At 52.9% G+C, this 17,175-nt stretch overlaps 9 protein-coding genes across 9 annotated transcripts; 3 read left to right on the top strand and 6 right to left on the bottom strand.

The window, feature by feature from the left end:
- Window positions 1-84: 84 nt before the first annotated feature.
- Window positions 85-876, top strand: QC761_402130 (uncharacterized protein; the record flags this gene model as incomplete). The annotated part of the gene is made up of 2 exons (XM_062878497.1): window positions 85-731; window positions 790-876. Exons 1-2 carry the CDS (start codon window positions 138-140, stop codon window positions 874-876), a joined length of 681 nt encoding a protein of 226 aa, XP_062731953.1. The 5' UTR covers window positions 85-137.
- A 197-nt stretch (window positions 877-1,073) lies between these two features.
- QC761_402140 (uncharacterized protein) lies at window positions 1,074-3,670 on the top strand (the record flags this gene model as incomplete). The annotated part of the gene is made up of 2 exons (XM_062878498.1): window positions 1,074-1,673; window positions 1,747-3,670. The coding sequence occupies 2 exons, from the start codon at window positions 1,074-1,076 to the stop codon at window positions 3,496-3,498; spliced, it is 2,352 nt and encodes a 783-aa protein (XP_062731954.1). The 3' UTR covers window positions 3,499-3,670.
- Window positions 3,518-4,257, bottom strand: QC761_0063080 (uncharacterized protein). Its single transcript, XM_062872607.1, has 2 exons — window positions 3,673-4,257; window positions 3,518-3,610 (listed from the first exon to the last, which is right to left on the bottom strand). The coding sequence occupies exons 1-2, from the start codon at window positions 3,846-3,848 to the stop codon at window positions 3,526-3,528; spliced, it is 261 nt and encodes an 86-aa protein (XP_062731955.1). The 5' UTR covers window positions 3,849-4,257; the 3' UTR covers window positions 3,518-3,525.
- Window positions 4,258-6,316: 2,059 nt separating this feature from the next.
- Window positions 6,317-7,468, bottom strand: QC761_402150 (uncharacterized protein; the record flags this gene model as incomplete). The annotated part of the gene is made up of 3 exons (XM_062878499.1): window positions 6,317-6,674; window positions 6,745-7,061; window positions 7,118-7,468. The coding sequence occupies 3 exons, from the start codon at window positions 7,466-7,468 to the stop codon at window positions 6,407-6,409; spliced, it is 936 nt and encodes a 311-aa protein (XP_062731956.1). The 3' UTR covers window positions 6,317-6,406.
- Window positions 7,469-7,743: 275 nt separating this feature from the next.
- Window positions 7,744-8,811, bottom strand: QC761_402160 (uncharacterized protein; the record flags this gene model as incomplete). The annotated part of the gene is made up of 1 exon (XM_062878500.1): window positions 7,744-8,811. One exon carries the CDS (start codon window positions 8,809-8,811, stop codon window positions 7,744-7,746), a length of 1,068 nt encoding a protein of 355 aa, XP_062731957.1.
- A 1,910-nt stretch (window positions 8,812-10,721) lies between these two features.
- QC761_402170 (uncharacterized protein) lies at window positions 10,722-11,690 on the bottom strand (the record flags this gene model as incomplete). Its single annotated transcript, XM_062878501.1, has 1 exon — window positions 10,722-11,690. One exon carries the CDS (start codon window positions 11,688-11,690, stop codon window positions 10,722-10,724), a length of 969 nt encoding a protein of 322 aa, XP_062731958.1.
- A 1,890-nt stretch (window positions 11,691-13,580) lies between these two features.
- On the bottom strand, window positions 13,581-14,873 carry QC761_402180 (uncharacterized protein; the record flags this gene model as incomplete). The annotated part of the gene is made up of 1 exon (XM_062878502.1): window positions 13,581-14,873. The coding sequence occupies one exon, from the start codon at window positions 14,871-14,873 to the stop codon at window positions 13,581-13,583; it is 1,293 nt and encodes a 430-aa protein (XP_062731959.1).
- Window positions 14,874-15,639: 766 nt separating this feature from the next.
- On the top strand, window positions 15,640-16,943 carry QC761_0063130 (uncharacterized protein; the record flags this gene model as incomplete). Its single annotated transcript, XM_062872608.1, has 3 exons — window positions 15,640-15,692; window positions 15,765-16,354; window positions 16,454-16,943. The coding sequence occupies 3 exons, from the start codon at window positions 15,640-15,642 to the stop codon at window positions 16,573-16,575; spliced, it is 765 nt and encodes a 254-aa protein (XP_062731960.1). The 3' UTR covers window positions 16,576-16,943.
- On the bottom strand, window positions 15,760-16,341 carry QC761_0063140 (uncharacterized protein; the record flags this gene model as incomplete). Its single annotated transcript, XM_062872609.1, has 1 exon — window positions 15,760-16,341. The coding sequence occupies one exon, from the start codon at window positions 16,339-16,341 to the stop codon at window positions 15,760-15,762; it is 582 nt and encodes a 193-aa protein (XP_062731961.1).
- Window positions 16,944-17,175: the final 232 nt, after the last annotated feature.

Here is a 17,175-nt window from a genome sequence, read left to right on the forward strand (position 1 = left end):
CTTCTCAGCCTTGTCACCCCCAAGCGCCGGACATTCGGAGGGGAAAGTCCAGGCTTGTCATCTCCATCACCAGTGAAACCATCTTTTTCCATGGAAGCTTTCTTTGATCATACCTAAGATAAATACCGACAAAAAAAATGTCCCACAAACCAGGCATCATCGTCGTGCACTCCCGCCCCTTATCTCCACTTTTGCCTCCTATTGTCTTTCAAACATGGTACGAAAACATCCACATCCCTGATGTACTAGCAACCGGACATGTGAGCTCCGCAGCAAGATACCGCCTCACATCACCCGAAGCTAATAACTCGATGCCATTTCTTGCTGTCTATCACTTGCCAGACATGAACTGGCTGCGCCAAGACAACTGCCAATTCTGGAAGATCCCGCTCCACAGCAAGATCCTACCCGGTGACAACAGCAGCATCCTTGATGTTGCCGAGTTCAAGACAGAGTTTTACGAGACTGTGGACACGGTACAATTTGGGGAGCCTGCCGACGGCGGGAATGTTCCGTCAAAGTTGTTGCTCAGCTTCTTCCCACAGTCCAAGCAGGGTGCAGATTCGAGGTCCCTTCACCAATCCGCCCTCGCCAACCTGGGAATCGGAGGGTCCGAAACTATCCAGCAGTCCATGAAGTCAACATTGTTCAAAGAAGATCAATCCCGCCCTCACCACCCCGCCGTGCCCGCACCACGTGAGACACCAGGAGAAATGGAATATCTTTGCACGGTAAGAAAACTTGGCCTCTGGCTTGTTGACCTTGCCGTGATCTAAAGTAATGTCACAGCTGGAATACGCGGGCGAGATAAGACTTGGCCCTGGCGTTGAATCCAACATTCGGCCGGAATACACCCTTCTGAAAGCGTTTGAGTGATGAAGTAGTGGCTTACTGAGGTGCACAACGGTGGTATCTTAGGTGGCTTATGTTAACTTAGCTCTGGTGGATAATCATGGAAAGGGATCTTTTGAGCGTACATAACCCTAACCCGACAATTGGGCCCCTAAATATCTCTTGGGCATCAATTCAAGACTTCTCACCGCCATCAATTCCTAGACAAAAGTCTCATCAACATGCCCAACTTTACAGAATGGAAAGCCCGCATCCGCCGTCAAGCAAAACCACACTCCAAATTCCAGCTCCATGATGTCTATTCCGCGACCCCGCTGACACCCAACACAACCCGCGTGATCCGACTGCTACCACAACGTGAACCCACCACCACCCAAATAAAATGCGAGCTGTTCACCTACAACCTCTCGGGAAAACAAAGCGGGGAAAGACACCTCTACGAAGCCGTCTCATACGTCTGGGGAACAGGCCCAAGATGCCACTCCATTACGCTCAACAACTGCGCCTTTCCCGTGACAGAAAATCTCCACGCGGCCCTCTGGCACCTCCGAGACCGACAGCTGGAGCGGGTGCTGTGGGTTGACGCCGTCTGTATCAACCAGAACGATAACAAGGAGAAGGAGAGGCAGATCCCGCTTATGCGCACCATTTACGCGCAGGCCGGACGGGTGATTGTCTGGTTGGGATTGCCGTTGAATGGTCATGGTGATCAGGCGCTGGGGAGTATCCGGCAGGCTGGTGGGGAGGGACTGACTGCGATGGAAGATGATTATACGTCTGTGATGGTGTTGTTGCGGAGGGATTGGTTTCGCCGGATGTGGGTAAGCATGCGATGAAAAAGGTTGCGAATGATTGCATAACACTAACCTACGGACCTGCCGGGAACGGCTCTAGATCCTCCAGGAAGTAGGCGTTGCACGGTCGGTGGTTGTAATGTGTGGATCAGTCCAGATAGACGGGCACGCCTTCTGTCAGGGTCTTGCTGGGATGGATCATCTCCTACCAGTCGATCTACACCCCATCATCCACCCCGTCGTCCAGCTCATCCGCGGCGCACCATACCGACCAAAATACCAGCTCGATTCACGGGGTGTCTTTTCCATGGGCGAGTTGCTGGACATGTACCGCTCCTGCAGAGCCACCCTCCAGCACGACAAGATATACGCATTGCTCGGCCTAAGTCTCGACGGCCTCGATGCTCCTGCCTTACAGCCAAATTACTCCCTGCCGTGGCATGAAGTTTTCCAAAGGGCCACTGCGCATATTTTTGGCGCGTCATGCACGGTGAAGACGTGGCCGGAAAGCCACACGGCAGTCATCACGGGAAAGTGTCTCTTCTTGGGGCAAATCACATCTATTGATCAGGATAACAATCATGGAGACGGCCAGGTGCACGTATGGGTCCACTGCACCACGGCCGCGCAGTCACTCGGGTACGGCGAGCATGGATGGGATTGTGCTTTCCCGCCTTTTTCAGAGTCGGTCCGGGAGGGGGATATCGTATGCCATCTGCAGGGTGCGGCAAGGCCGAGCATCGTTCGACTCTGCCAGGATCACTTTACCGTCATAAAAACCTCGGCACCGTCTGCACCACCCGGGGAACCGGATCGACAATCTAATCCATCAGAGGATCACCTCTCCAATATCGCCCTCACGTTCACAATCCCCCCAGGGAGTTCAAACAACAGCTACTATGACGAGGCAGAACAATCTACCGAACTACTCACCATAACACCATCCTACCACGAAGACCCCTCAACCGAAACAAAAAGACTATACGACACAGCAGCCCTCCTAGAGGACCGTTTCGTCCGCTCCCTCCACTACAACGGCAACCTGTCCCCAGCCCTGCAACACCTCATCTCCCAATGCAGCCCCAAAGTCCCCATCTCTGAACAACTCCTCCAATCCGTCGTCTCATGCCCAACCGGCGAACCGGTCCAAATAATGCAACTTCTCTTCCAAAAACGCGGCGACAAACTCCCCATAACAGAATCCATAGTCCGGGCTGCGGCGGCAAATTCACGATTGGGGTACCCAATCCTACAGCTCCTTTTCCAAAAGCGAGGGGAATCCCTCCCGGTTTCGGAACAGGTAGTCGTAGCCGCCGCAGGGAACACTGACAAGGGATGTCAAATCATGAGTCTTCTCTTTGAGCAACGGGGGCGGGGGCTTGTCATCTCGGAAGAAGCGGTTGTGGCGGCCGCAGGTAACTATTGGTCTGGACATCAAATCCTCCGTCTTTTCTTTGAACAGCGCGGAGACAACCTCCCAATTTCTGAACGCGTGGTCGAGACCGGGGCGGGAAATACTCGATGCGGATACGAGACCGTGAAAGTTCTCCTCCAGCAACGAAAAAGTCTACAAATTTCAGACGGGGTGGTGACAGAAGCAGCGGGAAACCCCCGGCATGGTCATGATATCATGCGCTTTCTTTTCGCGCGAGACGAAGACCTGGCAATATCTGAAAACGTGGTCAAGGCCGCGGCAGGGAATGGAGAAAACGGATATGAGATTATGCTCCTGCTTCTCGAGAAGCGAGGCAAGCGCCTACCAATCTCTGACGAGGTCGTCAAGGCGGCGCAGGCCAATTCCTTGTATGGACATGATATTATGCAACTTTTGGCTTCAGCTCAGAGCGCCTGAGTGATGATGACACATGCAGCGGTGGATTTATATCTTGGCGTCCTTCTTCTTAGACCAGAGCATCAACCCGCAGGCAATTCCTACTCCGACACCAGTGATGGTTCCGGCTCTCCTGTAGATAAGTTGTTAGAGAGAGAGAGAGAGTAGTGACCGTGAATAAAGCGAATTACATACCAATTGACGGGGTTCTTCTTTGGGCTTGGAGGTTCTGAGCCCTGGACTCCGCCTAGCTCTTCGTGGTCGGTGTTGACATGGCGGACTTGTTGGCGGCAGGCGGGGAGGATGGTTCGTTGAGGAAGGCGGGATCTGAGGACACCGGGGAGGGTGGTGAGCGATCTGGCGGCTGACATGGTGATGTGTGCTGTTGAGGAAGTATTGTGATGTAGGTAGGTGTAGTTGCTGTGATTTAAGTCGTTGTTGATATCGTGATGGTTGGATGTTTTGTTGTGTTGATGATGGGGGGGGGAGAGAAATCAGGTAGAAGATTGGTTCAAATCGACAGCTGCTTTAAAACACAATGAATGACGCGCCAATGGAGGCGATGATGAAAGGCAAGTAAGTGCCTTGCTAGCAATTGAGTTCCACCTCTTCCCCTTCCTCCTGGCAGCAGATCAATGATGGTGAGGAAATATGACGTCATCACTTTGTTTTTGTCCGCCCTGTTGTTTTTGGTCTTGTTTTCGGCCAATGGAGTGGATCTATTTTCTTAGTCAAAACACCTCAAGTTTAGGGCGGGAAATCTCCTAAAGTTCAACGCCTGTTCTGCCCAGCAAAATGATGCCTCCCTTCGCGACATGAGAGGCATCACTCATCTGATACCTGTTGTCCAGTCAGACACAGAGTGTGCCGCCCCTATCAACAAGACAGCGGGGAGCACGAAGCTTATTGGAGACACTTGGCCGCAAGAAAGGTACCATGCATACTGGAAGCCAATTAGAAGCTGCTTAGGAGGCATATCTGCACATGCAGGCATGCCTCCCAGATAATACAATGTCACCCACCCGATTCTGATTTGGTTTCGATGAGGGGATTCCGGGGTACTTAAGGCAGCTGTTTGTCCCACCCAACGAACGAACAGCCGAAGAGTCAGACAACAAACCTTGACGTCCCCTGGACACAACTTCAAGCCGTTGAGGCTCACGAGGATTGACTTGCCGGTCATTCAAAGGTGCGTCTCTAACAAACAACTCTTGCATCACTGGATGCTGCATACTGACTGAGAAGACAGGTCGGTCTCACCAAAGTTAAGCCCGCGCCGGCGGGGACGCGCCGAGTCCCCGCGCTCAACAAATCTCGCAGCAATGTATTAGTGATCACGATGCGGGGTTTCTTCAAGGCGAGGTGTGCGGTTGGTGCGGTGCTGGTGAATCCTTGTTTCCGGGACCCTTGGATTTCCATGCATCGTCTGGCTCGCGCCCTCTCATTGAAGATTTCTCCCTTCCAGGTCGCTTGGGTGAGGAGTGGAATGGGGTTGGGTTTGGTTTCTGGCCCTTGGGGATGGGAGATAGAGGGGTGGAGGGTGTATTGGGAGCAGTCGGGAACGGTGGTTATATCGACGGCGAAGCGAGTATTTTCTCACCGACCGACTACACTGGCTTCAATGTTGGATTGCCTGGGCTTGCAGAGTTTCCTCAGCTTCCGGAATCTCAGGCCGCGGAGCTTGATGTCATGGTGAGCCAAATGCTCAACACGACAGACAGCCAATCAACGCCACCATCGCCCACTCTCTTGAGCCCTGCCTCCTCGTCCACCAGGACCAATTCGGATGAGAGCAACTGTCGATCAGCAGCACCGCTGGAAGAGAAACGTAAACAGCCCAGTTGCTTCAAGCGTACCTCCACCGCGAAACAACACAAGAGATACCATGAAAGGCGTTTCGTGTGTCCAGTGTCTGGTTGCAATCAGCGTTTCAGTCTTAGATTGGACCGCAAGCGGCATCTCCAGACGGTCAAGCATGGGGGCGAGAGGAAGTTTCACTGTCAGTGGTGTGTAAAGAGGTTCACGAGAAAAGACAACTATTATCGGCATCTCAAGAAACAACACGAAGGAAATTGATATATAAAAAAAAGAACACACGAGGACAGAAGTTGGGCACACATGGATCAGTAAGGTTTTGGCGGGACAGGGGACAACCACGCGTTTTCGCCTATGGCTCTCTTTGGGTCTCACTCGACGCGACGTTTCGGAACAGGCTGCATCATTTGCAGGCCACGGTTGTCCCCTTGGTTACTCTGACATTCGCCTGTGGGGAGGCCACATGCGGTGTTCTGGTGCCGTGATGTGGATTGGTCCCGGGAAGCACCATTGCCTCAAAACATGGCATGTGGCCTCCCCATGGGGGAATGGATGATGTCAGCATAGTTCCGGAACGAATCGCGCCCAAGGGGAGCCGTAGGCGGAAACGTGGGCTCTTTCGGGGACCATTCTCCCGATCAAGCTGTAGGCTCTGACACTGCCACTGGGCTGCCAGGGCATAGCTGGGTGAATGATCTCCGCGAGAGTCTTTTCGTGTAATATTAGGAACCAGGTAGATAGATGGATACGTATAAACGCAAGGGGCCAGCATTGATCAGTACCAGACACCGTGAGCCAAGTACGGAAAGGCAAGATCAACAAGACTAGGTACCGCCCTTTAAGTTCAGATATACAACATGGAGAGTCTCCCGTGAAGATATTAAAAAATCACGCAATGCGAGGGAGTATTTCCAATCGTGCTCACCAGTCATATGCATGCGCTCAAGGAGACGCCCCCTGCCGCCGAAGGCGTACTAACCATTGGAGCTACCGCAAATGCAGATAGCTACCTTAGTGACCACCACGGGACTGCAGACATTAAGCTGATTTATTCCAACACAAAACTACTAAACATTAGGATTAATCCACCCGGTAAACACCACATAAAACCCTCTCAAGCATATCTCTCCTGCTGCGCAACAACCGGCTTTGTCTCCCGGACAGGCACATGCACGGACACAGGCTGGATTGGCATCATAGGTATCACCTGAGGAGGAGTTCGCATCATCGGAGCTCCATACGGTGCAGGCAACACGCCCGGAGGAGCGGCAGGAGCGTATGCATTCGCTGGAGGCGGTGCCATCACATAGACAATCCTCGGCCGCCTGTTCCGATAATTCGTCTCGATACACCCAATGATAAAAAGGCCAAGGTGCGTCAGACTACATTCCATGTGTCTTGTCAGAAGTGATGCATCCCTCAAACACCAACGGCAAGGATGAATAAACTTACGTCAAGAAGACAACAAAGGCAGATAATGTCTGTGAGAGACCACTGATTTTTCTCACAAGAGCCCTTATTTCGGGCGAATCGAGGTCGATAGACGATGTCCACCTCCCAGTTTCAGAATCCCAGGTTTCGTAATACCCCTCAATGTGCCGTTCTGCATGTGTCGCCGAGAGTGTAACGGTCAAGAGGGTCAAAAAGACCAGGCCAAGCCAGAGGATCAGGTCAACACCGACAATGGCGCCGGGGTGGATGCCCCTGTTGCCTTCACGCTTCATGATGCAGATGATTTCGGCAACGTCCCAAACCACGCAGACGATGGTCTGTGAACTGTCAGTACGTGTCGATGTTGTCGACATGGGCAGCAGATCCAGCTCACCGACGGTATGATGATGATGCCGTAAAAGCCATAAACGCCATCAGTTCTTGAATCAGCCATCAGGCCGGCCGAAAGACCTATGGCGGCGATGCAGCAAATAATCGAAAATATCCTGCCAGCCAACTTGGTGACCCGATAAGATCTCGGCGACACATATTGTGGCGGCGCGTTCAGCGGAGCAGGCACGAAATGGCCTGGAGCAAAATGTGGCGTTGACTGTGCTGGGTCTGATGCTTGTGTCGGCACTGGTGCAGGTGCTGTTGTAGATGCTGCCACGGGTGCTGCTGTAGTAGATGTTGGCGTTGGTGCCGACCCCGTCGCCGGGTCGGTCGTCGTCGTCGTCTCAGCCATTTCTGCCCTTTCGATGATGGTGAGAATCTAGGAGCCGCGGCGTCGGGAGCTAGGGGTTCAAAAGGACCTGATGTTCAAATTGCATCTTCGCATTAAATCCTGCGGGCACTCTGCTAGCTGCTGCCTGGGCATAATTTACCAATCCTTTGGTTGGCGAATCATGAACCTCGCTGGTGTTGCACGGAGCCTGTCAGAGACCCGCAAACACGGCCCCTGCAGGAACGAGCCACAATCCATGCCAAGGTATCAGGTCCTGGTCTCGTGTTGAAAGAAAATCAGGTTCCGGGCTGTGTCGAGTTCCAGGCTTCAAAGAACTGATTCTCGTACTTTGGTATGCACTTGATCTTCTCAGGTGGTTCAAGTTGCCACTCGATAGGTTCGTCCCGGTGCCCAGGCGTGCTGGCCCAGCGGGAAACATGGCCTTTTGCCTCTTTGATCCGTTTGCCATCCTCGTTCGAGTACTCGAGGTTGACGGCAGGAACAACAGCAATCTTTCCATAGCCGTGGAACCACATGTCTTTGCAGAGCAACTGTGGCTCACCCTGAAGACATTCGCCCTCCCTATGGGCTCGAAATGCAATGGTTCGATCCATGATGGGTGTCGCTGTAAACGCCGCGGCTCCGTTCCAGCAGGAAAACACCTGAAATGGTTGGTGCGAAAGCAAACGTTGCTGGGCGCTTGGATTATTCCAAAAGAGATTCCAGGCCGAGTTCCAATTTCCATCGGGCGGAATCTCAAAGAAGGAGTCTCCGTTCATCCCTCGCGCTATCCAAACATCGTAAAAAGTTGGGTCTGGGCCAACATAGGTCCAGTCCATAGCGCACATCATGTCGGCACCGAGTGTGCGCTTCTGATGTAAGAGCTCAAGAATATCTTCTAAACAGATTGCCACATCGTTCAAAAAGACAATGGTTGTATTCTTAGCGGAGAACTTGACGGCCTCGGTGTCGTCTACCAGCGGCTGAAGAGCCATATTCCTCAGTTGAGCAAGCTTTTGGATTCGGTCCCCCTTCTTTGGGTTGATGTCGCTCGTCTTGAAGTAATAGGTGGTTGTCAAAGCATCCAACTCGGGTCGTAAGGCAGCCAGGACCTCCCCGGTACCGTCGTCCGAATTCCCCTCGATGATGGACAAGGCGCAGGTTTGTGGACCTAGAAATCGAATTGCCTCGATGACGCTCCCCAAGAGTCGGGGAAGAAGCGATACACATTGTCGAAGATCGAGTGCTATGAGGTATCGGATTGAGTTTGTCTCCGCGTTTTCCAGTGCAACGAGATAATCGTAGCGGGATGTGTCGGGTTGGGGGCAATGCAGTCGAGGTAAGGTTGTAGCTTCTGGATTCATGATGGCGTCTACGTAGGCCGCTTTTGATCGTTGTGGTAGAATGTCAGAGGCTTGTGGTGTTGCAGTGGTTATTGCTGCCGCTGTTGGAACTGATGTGGCGGGGCGTGAGGCCGATGCTGGCTCCATTGGAAGCGTTGAAATCGTCTTTGAAGGGCGCCAGAAGGACGGACGCGGTATGCTTGATATCTGCTCTCGGCCGAGCCAAAGAGTGAGGGCCAAAAGCAATAGTCCGCCTGCGGGCAAGATGAAGATGAGAGCTCGCTGCGTCATGTCCGAACTGTGGGTGGAATGTCGAAGCATGTTTTTGGGCAGAAGGGGAAGGGGTCGCAACTGACTGTTCAAAAGCAATGGGGAAAGGCGCCTTTGTGCATATGCCCCGCTTCTCGTTGCACTGACTCCGAGCGAGATATAAGCATGGCAAGATTTCCCCTGTGTTGAGGTGGATGTCACAGCTAAGCGCCGGTACCATTCTGTCGGGATTCAGAACATCCCTGATTTGCTGAGACGTCAAGGGTTACACCCAGCACTTGACTCGACCACAGGCCTATCCTTGTGCCAGGAGGTCAAGATGCAAGTAGATGCTCGAGATCTTCGCCAACATCAGACAGATGTAGATGCTCATCGTTGGTTGAACATCGCTGCTCGGGTACCTATGCAAATCTTCACCAATCTTTCGCCGCCGCCTCCAATACCTACTCTGCTTACCCACCTATCCCTTCTTTCTCATCATGTTTTCTTTGTCAAATCTACAGTCTCCTTTGCAAGGGCCATCCCTCTTCTGTTCATACTTTGCTTTCACGCTTTCAACGGGGTTAAGCCAAGCGTCATTCTTCTCACACCATACAGCAGAAAAGGCAGGGAACCGTTCTGGTCACCAAATACTTTACCCTTTTCTCAACAGGCTACCCCTCGTGCATTCGGACAGCCAACACTGGTTTCGATTGCCGCGTCGATTTGATCCACGACCTCTGGGGTTTCTGTCCGACCTTTGTCATCTCAGCCACTGACTGCGGCCTGGCGGGCAGCTGCGTTGACAAGCATGGCTGTTCGAGAGGATGCGGGTTTACCAACGCTGCTCTGACAACATTTACTTGGCTTGTTCTGCCTGCCCTGCTTTTGCCCTACACAGAGCTAACGATTTCGTTGATGTAGCTCTGATGCCTCGGCGCCATTTTGCTCTACAGGGCTGCTTACTCTCCCCAACAACGTTGGTCTATTTACCTATCTGGCATGCGGGAAGGGTCCCAGTACCTACAACTATTTCGCGTTCACGACAAGAGGTGAAACCACTACCATTTCGATTACGTCTATGACTAGACTGCTTCAGAATACGTCGACGTCGGCTAGCTCCGCTATCCTCCCAACGCTGGTTGACTCGTCGACTTCCGATCCGGGGTTTCCGACATCTTCAGATGAAAGGACGAGCCAGTCTAACACGAAAAGTGACGGGAACACCCAGCCAAACAACACTGGCGCCATTGTAGGCGGCGTGATAGGCTCCATCGCACTGCTATGTGCGTCAGGCATTGCCATAGTCTGGCTACTAACACGAAACCGCAACAACTCCACTATTCCAAGTTCCAGGCCGCATACCAATTCTACCCCTGAACATGTCGATCAGAATTCAGCGGACCACAAATTGGCGACATGGACACATTAAAATAGCGCTGGCTGGGGCCCTCAGGAGTTGCCGGCGCATCGCCATGGCGCGCAGAACACAGACCCCGTTGAGCTACCTGCGGTGTACCAGCAGCCCAGACCATAAAGCACCATGAACTACAATTTATAATGCCTTATTATAACAAAGCAAAGAACTCTGATACCATCTCAAGTTGTTGGGTAGCGGCGTCAGCCTCCGATAGATGATTACGAAGGGTCTTAGAAGGCACCTCTTTTATTCATACCGTTTCCTACATCACAAGACCAGCAACAACCCCCATCAAACCCACCAACAGCCCAGCTCTCACACTGCCCCTACCCACCACTCCGCCCGCAGGCACGGGTACCTGATTAGATTGTGTAGGAGTGGCTAACAACCCACCAGTCCCCGGCCCAGTAGTAGGAGGAATCGTCACAGTGACAGTGCCGCCACCAGCAGCAGTAGTAGTAGCGTCATTCCTATCCGGAGTGGTCGTCGTGACCACCTCACTCTCCTCCACCTTGGTCGTGGGCACATAAACCGGAGAGGTATAGCTCTCCAGCCAATACTTTGTACAATTCCCGTAACAAGTGTGCCCATCCGCAAAGTAAGTCGCGTAATAACTCTCCTGCCCAGCCCAAACCTCCTTATTCCCCTCCCACACCTCCGTCCGCAACCCCACGTCCCGCTTCTTCTTCTCCCACCCCTGACTATCGGTGTACTCGGTCAAGGTGACCGTCCTCCTCTCCCCCGTCACGGTCCCCCTGCACCGCGGCATGAGATACGCATCCGCCCTCCAGGTGATCCCCTCGTGCACAAACGTGCTGCTTCTACCCCCTTCGTCAAAGTACGTGAACTTGACGTCACCTTCAGGACAGCAGTGGACGATTTTCTCCACGACGTCGATCGCCTGGGTGCTTGTGCCGTCGACTGTCCTCCAAAACGGGTGCCAGGTTGTGGAGGTGGCGACGGTGTAGCTGACTGGGCAGCCGACGTAGCTCACGCCGGTGGCGCCGCCGGGGCGGAAGGACCAGGCGGCGTAGCAGTCTGGGTTGTATCTGTCGTAGGGGTCTCCCAGCTGGACGGCGGTGCACTCGGGCACTTTTGGGGGACTGACTGTGACGGTGGGTGAGGGGCGGGGGTCATACACCCAGCAGGTCTTTTCTACTGCGTAGAGGTCCTTGCCGATGCCGCATGATGCCGCGGGCGTGAACTGGGCGTAGGTTGTCGGGGTAGCCATTTTGGTAAGGGTGCCCGGTAGGCTGAGAGACAAGAGAGAAGGTGAGAGCGGAGAGAGGAAAAGATGGGGTAGGAATGGATGTTATTTTGTCTTGTTTAAAAGCCAAGAAAGCTCGCATTGAACCCTTGCTGCTTATCATTCCTAAAGAGACGGGCAAGGGGGTGATGCCAAGGCTGGGGAAAGGCGCTATCGAGTGAGGCGCGTTCGATGTTGGTGCGACACACTGCCTTGGCATGAGGGTTGTGATTGAATCTCTGAATGGCCTCATGGCTTTGTGAGTGCTCGGATGAGACGTGTCGACCAAGCAAATCAAGAGGACTGATCACCTCGAATGCAACCTCGATGGTATCAATCAAAACATCGTGGGTCGCTGGGACATGTTTCTGTCGGCCAACGTATCACAAAAATACCTGAGCCAAGGCACAAAGTTGCACCACTAGCACCCAACACATCACCAATAGGATTGCAACCGCTTCACTCTGGACACCAGGTGTCCTGCATGTCGTCTAGGCCCCAAACAGCACGGATTGGTATCACTCCCGAAAGAAGCTGAGCTTGTGAACCGCCAGCAAATCACGTGAGCCTTATCCATACCTTACCTACTAAGGTACGCAGCCGCCCGGTCCCAGCAGTTCCAATCACAGGCCTCTCAACTCCTTCCACCTATCCATCTCTCCCTCGTGGTAATTCTTCTCTTGTTTTGCCTCTCTGAGCTCTCCAGGAGTGAACGTGGCGATACCTACCTTATATCAGCTAGCTCTTTCCACTTGAGATGAAGACACGCAGAGGAATGAATGGGGAGTATTGAATCCCGTAACATACATGCCGACGATGATGTGCATCCACCTCTTATCCGTGCCGGATTCCTACATCCGTGGCGTTTGCCTCTTTTCTTCCTCCAGGGCATCTATTCGAAACCGCTGCCATTCGATCCTTCCTTCGAGGCAGGCTCTCTGATCGAGGTGGAACTCAATCGTGGCGTCACAGAAGCTGTTGAAATGGTTTACTGCGCGCATTTCTCCGGTGTTGACTGACATGCTCGGCGTAGTCCGGGTTTTCTGCAACATGAATGGCTATGGGACAGCGGCAATGATCACTGGCGCGCAAAGTGAGGCAAAAGGTGGTGAGAAAAGTTACCAATGGTGAAATTTTAACAGGGAAAAGAGAAGCTACAAAAAGTGTGTGAAATACAAGCCCCAATCCGGAGAGATCACAATGGTTGCTCTTTGGCTTTCCCTTTGGCTTGGATTAAGTATAGAGTAGCTCGCCAGCCGCAATATGCAAACCACACAGATGAGGAAACCACGGCACCTGGAGGCGTTTCGAATACCTGCTCGGGCTAAGTGCAAGGCCCACATATGGCAACAGGTAGGTGCCGGAATAACAAAAAGGATAAAACTTGCTCGCAGCGCCATATCGCACAGGAAGCTCAGATTTGTCTTTTTCTGTCTTCGGGGTTGTTACATCGCCGTCGGTTGTAAGCCATGTGGCCAAAATTGTTTTGGGCGGCAGGGAAAATCGAGTCCAGGTCATGAGAGCCTGGCAGCCCGTGGCTCTTGACTTAGGACGGGCCATGATGAATGCTTGACAGCCGAGGGTGCGCTCGATGAGGGCGGAAAAGAGTCGATAACGGAGTTGGAGAAGCGTTGCGGAAAAAGATCATAACGGGCAAAAGTTTACCGCCACCTTCAACGAGACATCCACCAGACTTGAAATCACGACCTAACCCTAACCTTATCAGGTGCCACATGAGACGTCATTCCATCCACACGTATGACTAACACACCAAGGCCTAAATTTGGTTTGGAGCTGTGTTGTTCTCCTCGCGAATTGAACAAACTGAGCAATAATGTAAGACGTGCTCGGCTTCACTCAGCTCACAGCTTACCGCTACAAATTCGAAACCAGCAGCTCCGGCCAAACCTTTGTCAGGTCCGGCATAGGCTGGCGCAGCAGCAGACGGCCCTGACCATCATGGTAACTGTTGCGAAACCGAGAGATATGCTCAATCCCCTCGGGCAACCGGAACAACCAGAACCCGAACGTCGGCATCCACCCAGCAGCACTCGCACCCCCAGTTCTCTTCTGCTGCAAACTGAGATAGTTCTGCGCCGTCTCGACATCAAACACGTAGTTTTGCGGCTTTGGCACTGCCTTCCTCACAAGAGACTCCCACGTCAGAGCGCTGTCGACCGAGTATGTCAAGCCGCACGAATACCGAGTCCGGACAGGCGGGTTCGACCCCAACGACGGCACCCCGAGCACATCGAGAAGGCGATTCCAGTCGTTGAGCGTGCTGTCGAGACCGAACCAGTAGAAGCTTGCGTTCTCTCTCAGAGCATCAAGGACACCAGGGCGCGGATCGTGGGCGATACGGTCAAAGCCAGGGGAAGCTGACCAGATGGGCAGAGGGCTATCATGAAGCAATCCAAACTGATCCTCGTCAGGCCGGTCGCCATCTCGGACGACAGGCGTGCGGAAAACGAAGAAAACCTCCCTCAGTTGGGCAAGTGTTTGTTTCAAAGCCTTCCTGACTTTTGGAACAAGCTTGGACGCCTCAAAAGAGGCGTCAAACCGCACCGCGCCGGCCCTCCAGTCCGCCTTGGCTGGGTCTCTGTCAAGTGCGAGGTTGAGCAAGCCGACATGTCGGCGGTCATGAGTTGTTTTGAGATGGTAGAGGAAATTCGACGGCGTCACAAGAGAAGCCGGGTTCTCCCCGTCGTTGCCTTTGGTGTGAAAAATGTGGAGGAAGTCGTGTTCAGGGTTGAAGTAAAGGACCCCACGGGGGTGGGCAACTGGTTGGGCTTTGATCTCCCAGGGTTTGATGAATCTGCAAGGAAGGTGTACGCGGTAGAACAGCAGTGCTTCGTGCCTAGCTTCCCTGTTGACGCGCATCAGCTTGCTGATGGTTTTGACACCGCCAACTTCAGCGATGAACTCCTCGCCATTTGGCGTGTCGATGTTGCTCTCGATGACGTAGCGGCTTTTGGCTTCGTGGAGTGGTGTGAGCACCACCTGGATGATTCGTTGGCGTTGGAGAGAGGTCCTCCAAATTTTGACCCGCAGTTCTGCAGGTAAGAATGAGAACAATGCAAAGGCATCATTCATCGCCTTGCTGTCGACAGGGCTGGTGGTGTTGTGCTGGAAAATGGAGAGCTTTTGCAACGGAGTTATGGGTGCCATGTTGATGGCGGTATGGATGGGATGAGAAGGATGGGACAAACGGAGCAATGACAAAGTGGTGGGAGCGGCGGGCTCCTCTGATGTAGACGGCACCTTTGCTGTGGAAAAGCGCGGGATGGACGCGGGTAGGTGCTTCCACGTAAGGAGGCTACTGTTCCTCAGCCCCCGTGATCGACCACATGCAGCATCAGTACGGCAGAGATAGAGGCGAGTATAGCTGAGCCATCCGCGACATCATAGAGAAGGTAGATGATGTGTATTTCCAAGGAAAAACAAGCTATGAAAATCCCGCAATATTTGACTTTCAAAATGCTGCTGATAGGGAGCCAGCCTTCTGCTAATGCCTACAGCAACCGCCGAGGATCATGAAATAAACCAGCCTAGGCGGTGGCTGCGCTAATTATGCTGTGCTGTGTCCGGAAGGCTGGCAATAGGTGTAGCAAAGCAGGCCAAGACATGTTTGGCTTCAAGACATCAGCGAAAAGCAGCTGATCGACTGGAGGAAGGGAATCTTTTTGTGGGGCTACGGAAGGTCTCGGAGGTTGTGGAATGCTTCGAATGCATTGTCCGCCTCCTAAACGTCGGAAAAATGCTAATTCGAGGATGCCAGAACCCTCCCGGATCGATGAATTTCTGACCAACCATGCTTCTTTTGGAAAACAGAGATAATTGCCGACGTAACATGCTACAGTTTCCTTGCAAGGGTTTTATTGTAAGAAGACTACGAGGTCTGTTGATAGAAACATAAGATATATAAAGAGCGTAAATGAAAGTAAGAAAAGTAAGAAAAGCTAAGCCAAAGCACTTTGTTTCCATACGGTGCCCATCCTCTTCCACTGCAACCCCTTCCCCCGAAACATCAAACCATTAACAACAACCTACTTCCTCAAGACGAAGACTGATCGTGAATGTCAAGGATGAACACGGACTGGCGGATAAACCCCTCATCCCCGGTAGACTGCTGAAGGCGAAGCCGGGCGTCATTGAGCTTGATGCTGACGGTGCGGTCCTGGGTGGCGGTGAAGCTCTGGCTGTAGGTGAACCGGTCCACCTCGTTGAAGCCAACAGCGGTAGGTCCGACAAACTCGAGCGCGGGAGGGTCGGTCTCGCCAGTGGGACGTCCCACGGTGGTGGGGGAGATCACGTAGTTGCGCTGCACAAAGGCGGAAACACCCGCCTCTGGCAACGAGACATCGCCGATGAGCGTGGCGACAGCGTTGACGGTGCTACGGCCGACGGGGTGCGTTACGCGGAAGTCGAGAGAGCAGAAGGTCTCGCGGGGGATGGGGAGCTGGGCGAAGAAGCGGTCAAGTGTGACCTCCACGGACCTGTTGTCGGCGCTGAAGACGGGGCGGATGGTGGCCGAGTTGCACCCATCGCCAGTGGCAATGATTTGGCGTGTGAACACGACACCTTGAGCCAGTGCGGTGGCGGGGAGGAGAAGAGTGGTGATGCCGAGGAACTTCATCTTGAGGACTTGAGTGAGCGGAACTAGTGTTGGGTTTTGAGTGTGAATGTGAATGTGGGTGTGAGCGCGAGTGTGAGTGTGAGTGTGAGTGTGAGTGAAACAATTCCTCCAGGGCCGAGGGTTGTGCTCCTACTTATGCTCGAGACCCGCGGGGTTCCAAACAGAAAGATTACCACAATATCAGCGGCATTCGAAGCCTGCCCGCTTTACTCGTACGCTTCACATGATCTGTAACAAGCATCGCAGTCCGAGTGTCATGCCGAACCTGGCAAGTCCCAGCTTACATGAATCGTGATTGTCAGAAATGTGAAAGCCATAGAATATCGATGAGCCGCACTGCAAAATCTCGGTGAACATGGCTGATGCTCGGCCCACGCTCCATCAGTCAAGCAATCCGGAGCTCCCGTCGTAAGAATGACGGCATCCAACATTTGGAAGGGTTCCTTTTGGCCGTTAGTATCCGGAATGACAGCTCATCTGATCACGAAGGTGTAGACTAGTCTCGGAGTCAGCTTTGAGGATGAGATGAGAGCCAAACATCTGAACACTTCATCAACTGTCTGTCTCACACCGACTACACCGACAGACCGAAACCATCCGTGGACGAGATCTTAGAACAGTGGATATTGATGGTTCAACGAGTCCGAGCAGTAGGCCATCATCTTGGGTGATGAATAGCTGCTCTAAGCAGGTAGGAGCTTGACGATACTGTGGGTAAATGTCCAACGATTCCAAAAACTTCCAGCAAAAAAATGAGAATACTGTCGAAAGAATAGCATCATATCCTAGATACATTCCTTATAGCACCACCCACGGTGATATAGGTAAGTAAAT

Source organism: Podospora bellae-mahoneyi, chromosome 4 (genome assembly GCF_035222275.1).
Source record: "Podospora bellae-mahoneyi strain CBS 112042 chromosome 4, whole genome shotgun sequence".
NCBI classification, from domain to species: Eukaryota; Fungi; Ascomycota; class Sordariomycetes; order Sordariales; family Podosporaceae; genus Podospora; species Podospora bellae-mahoneyi.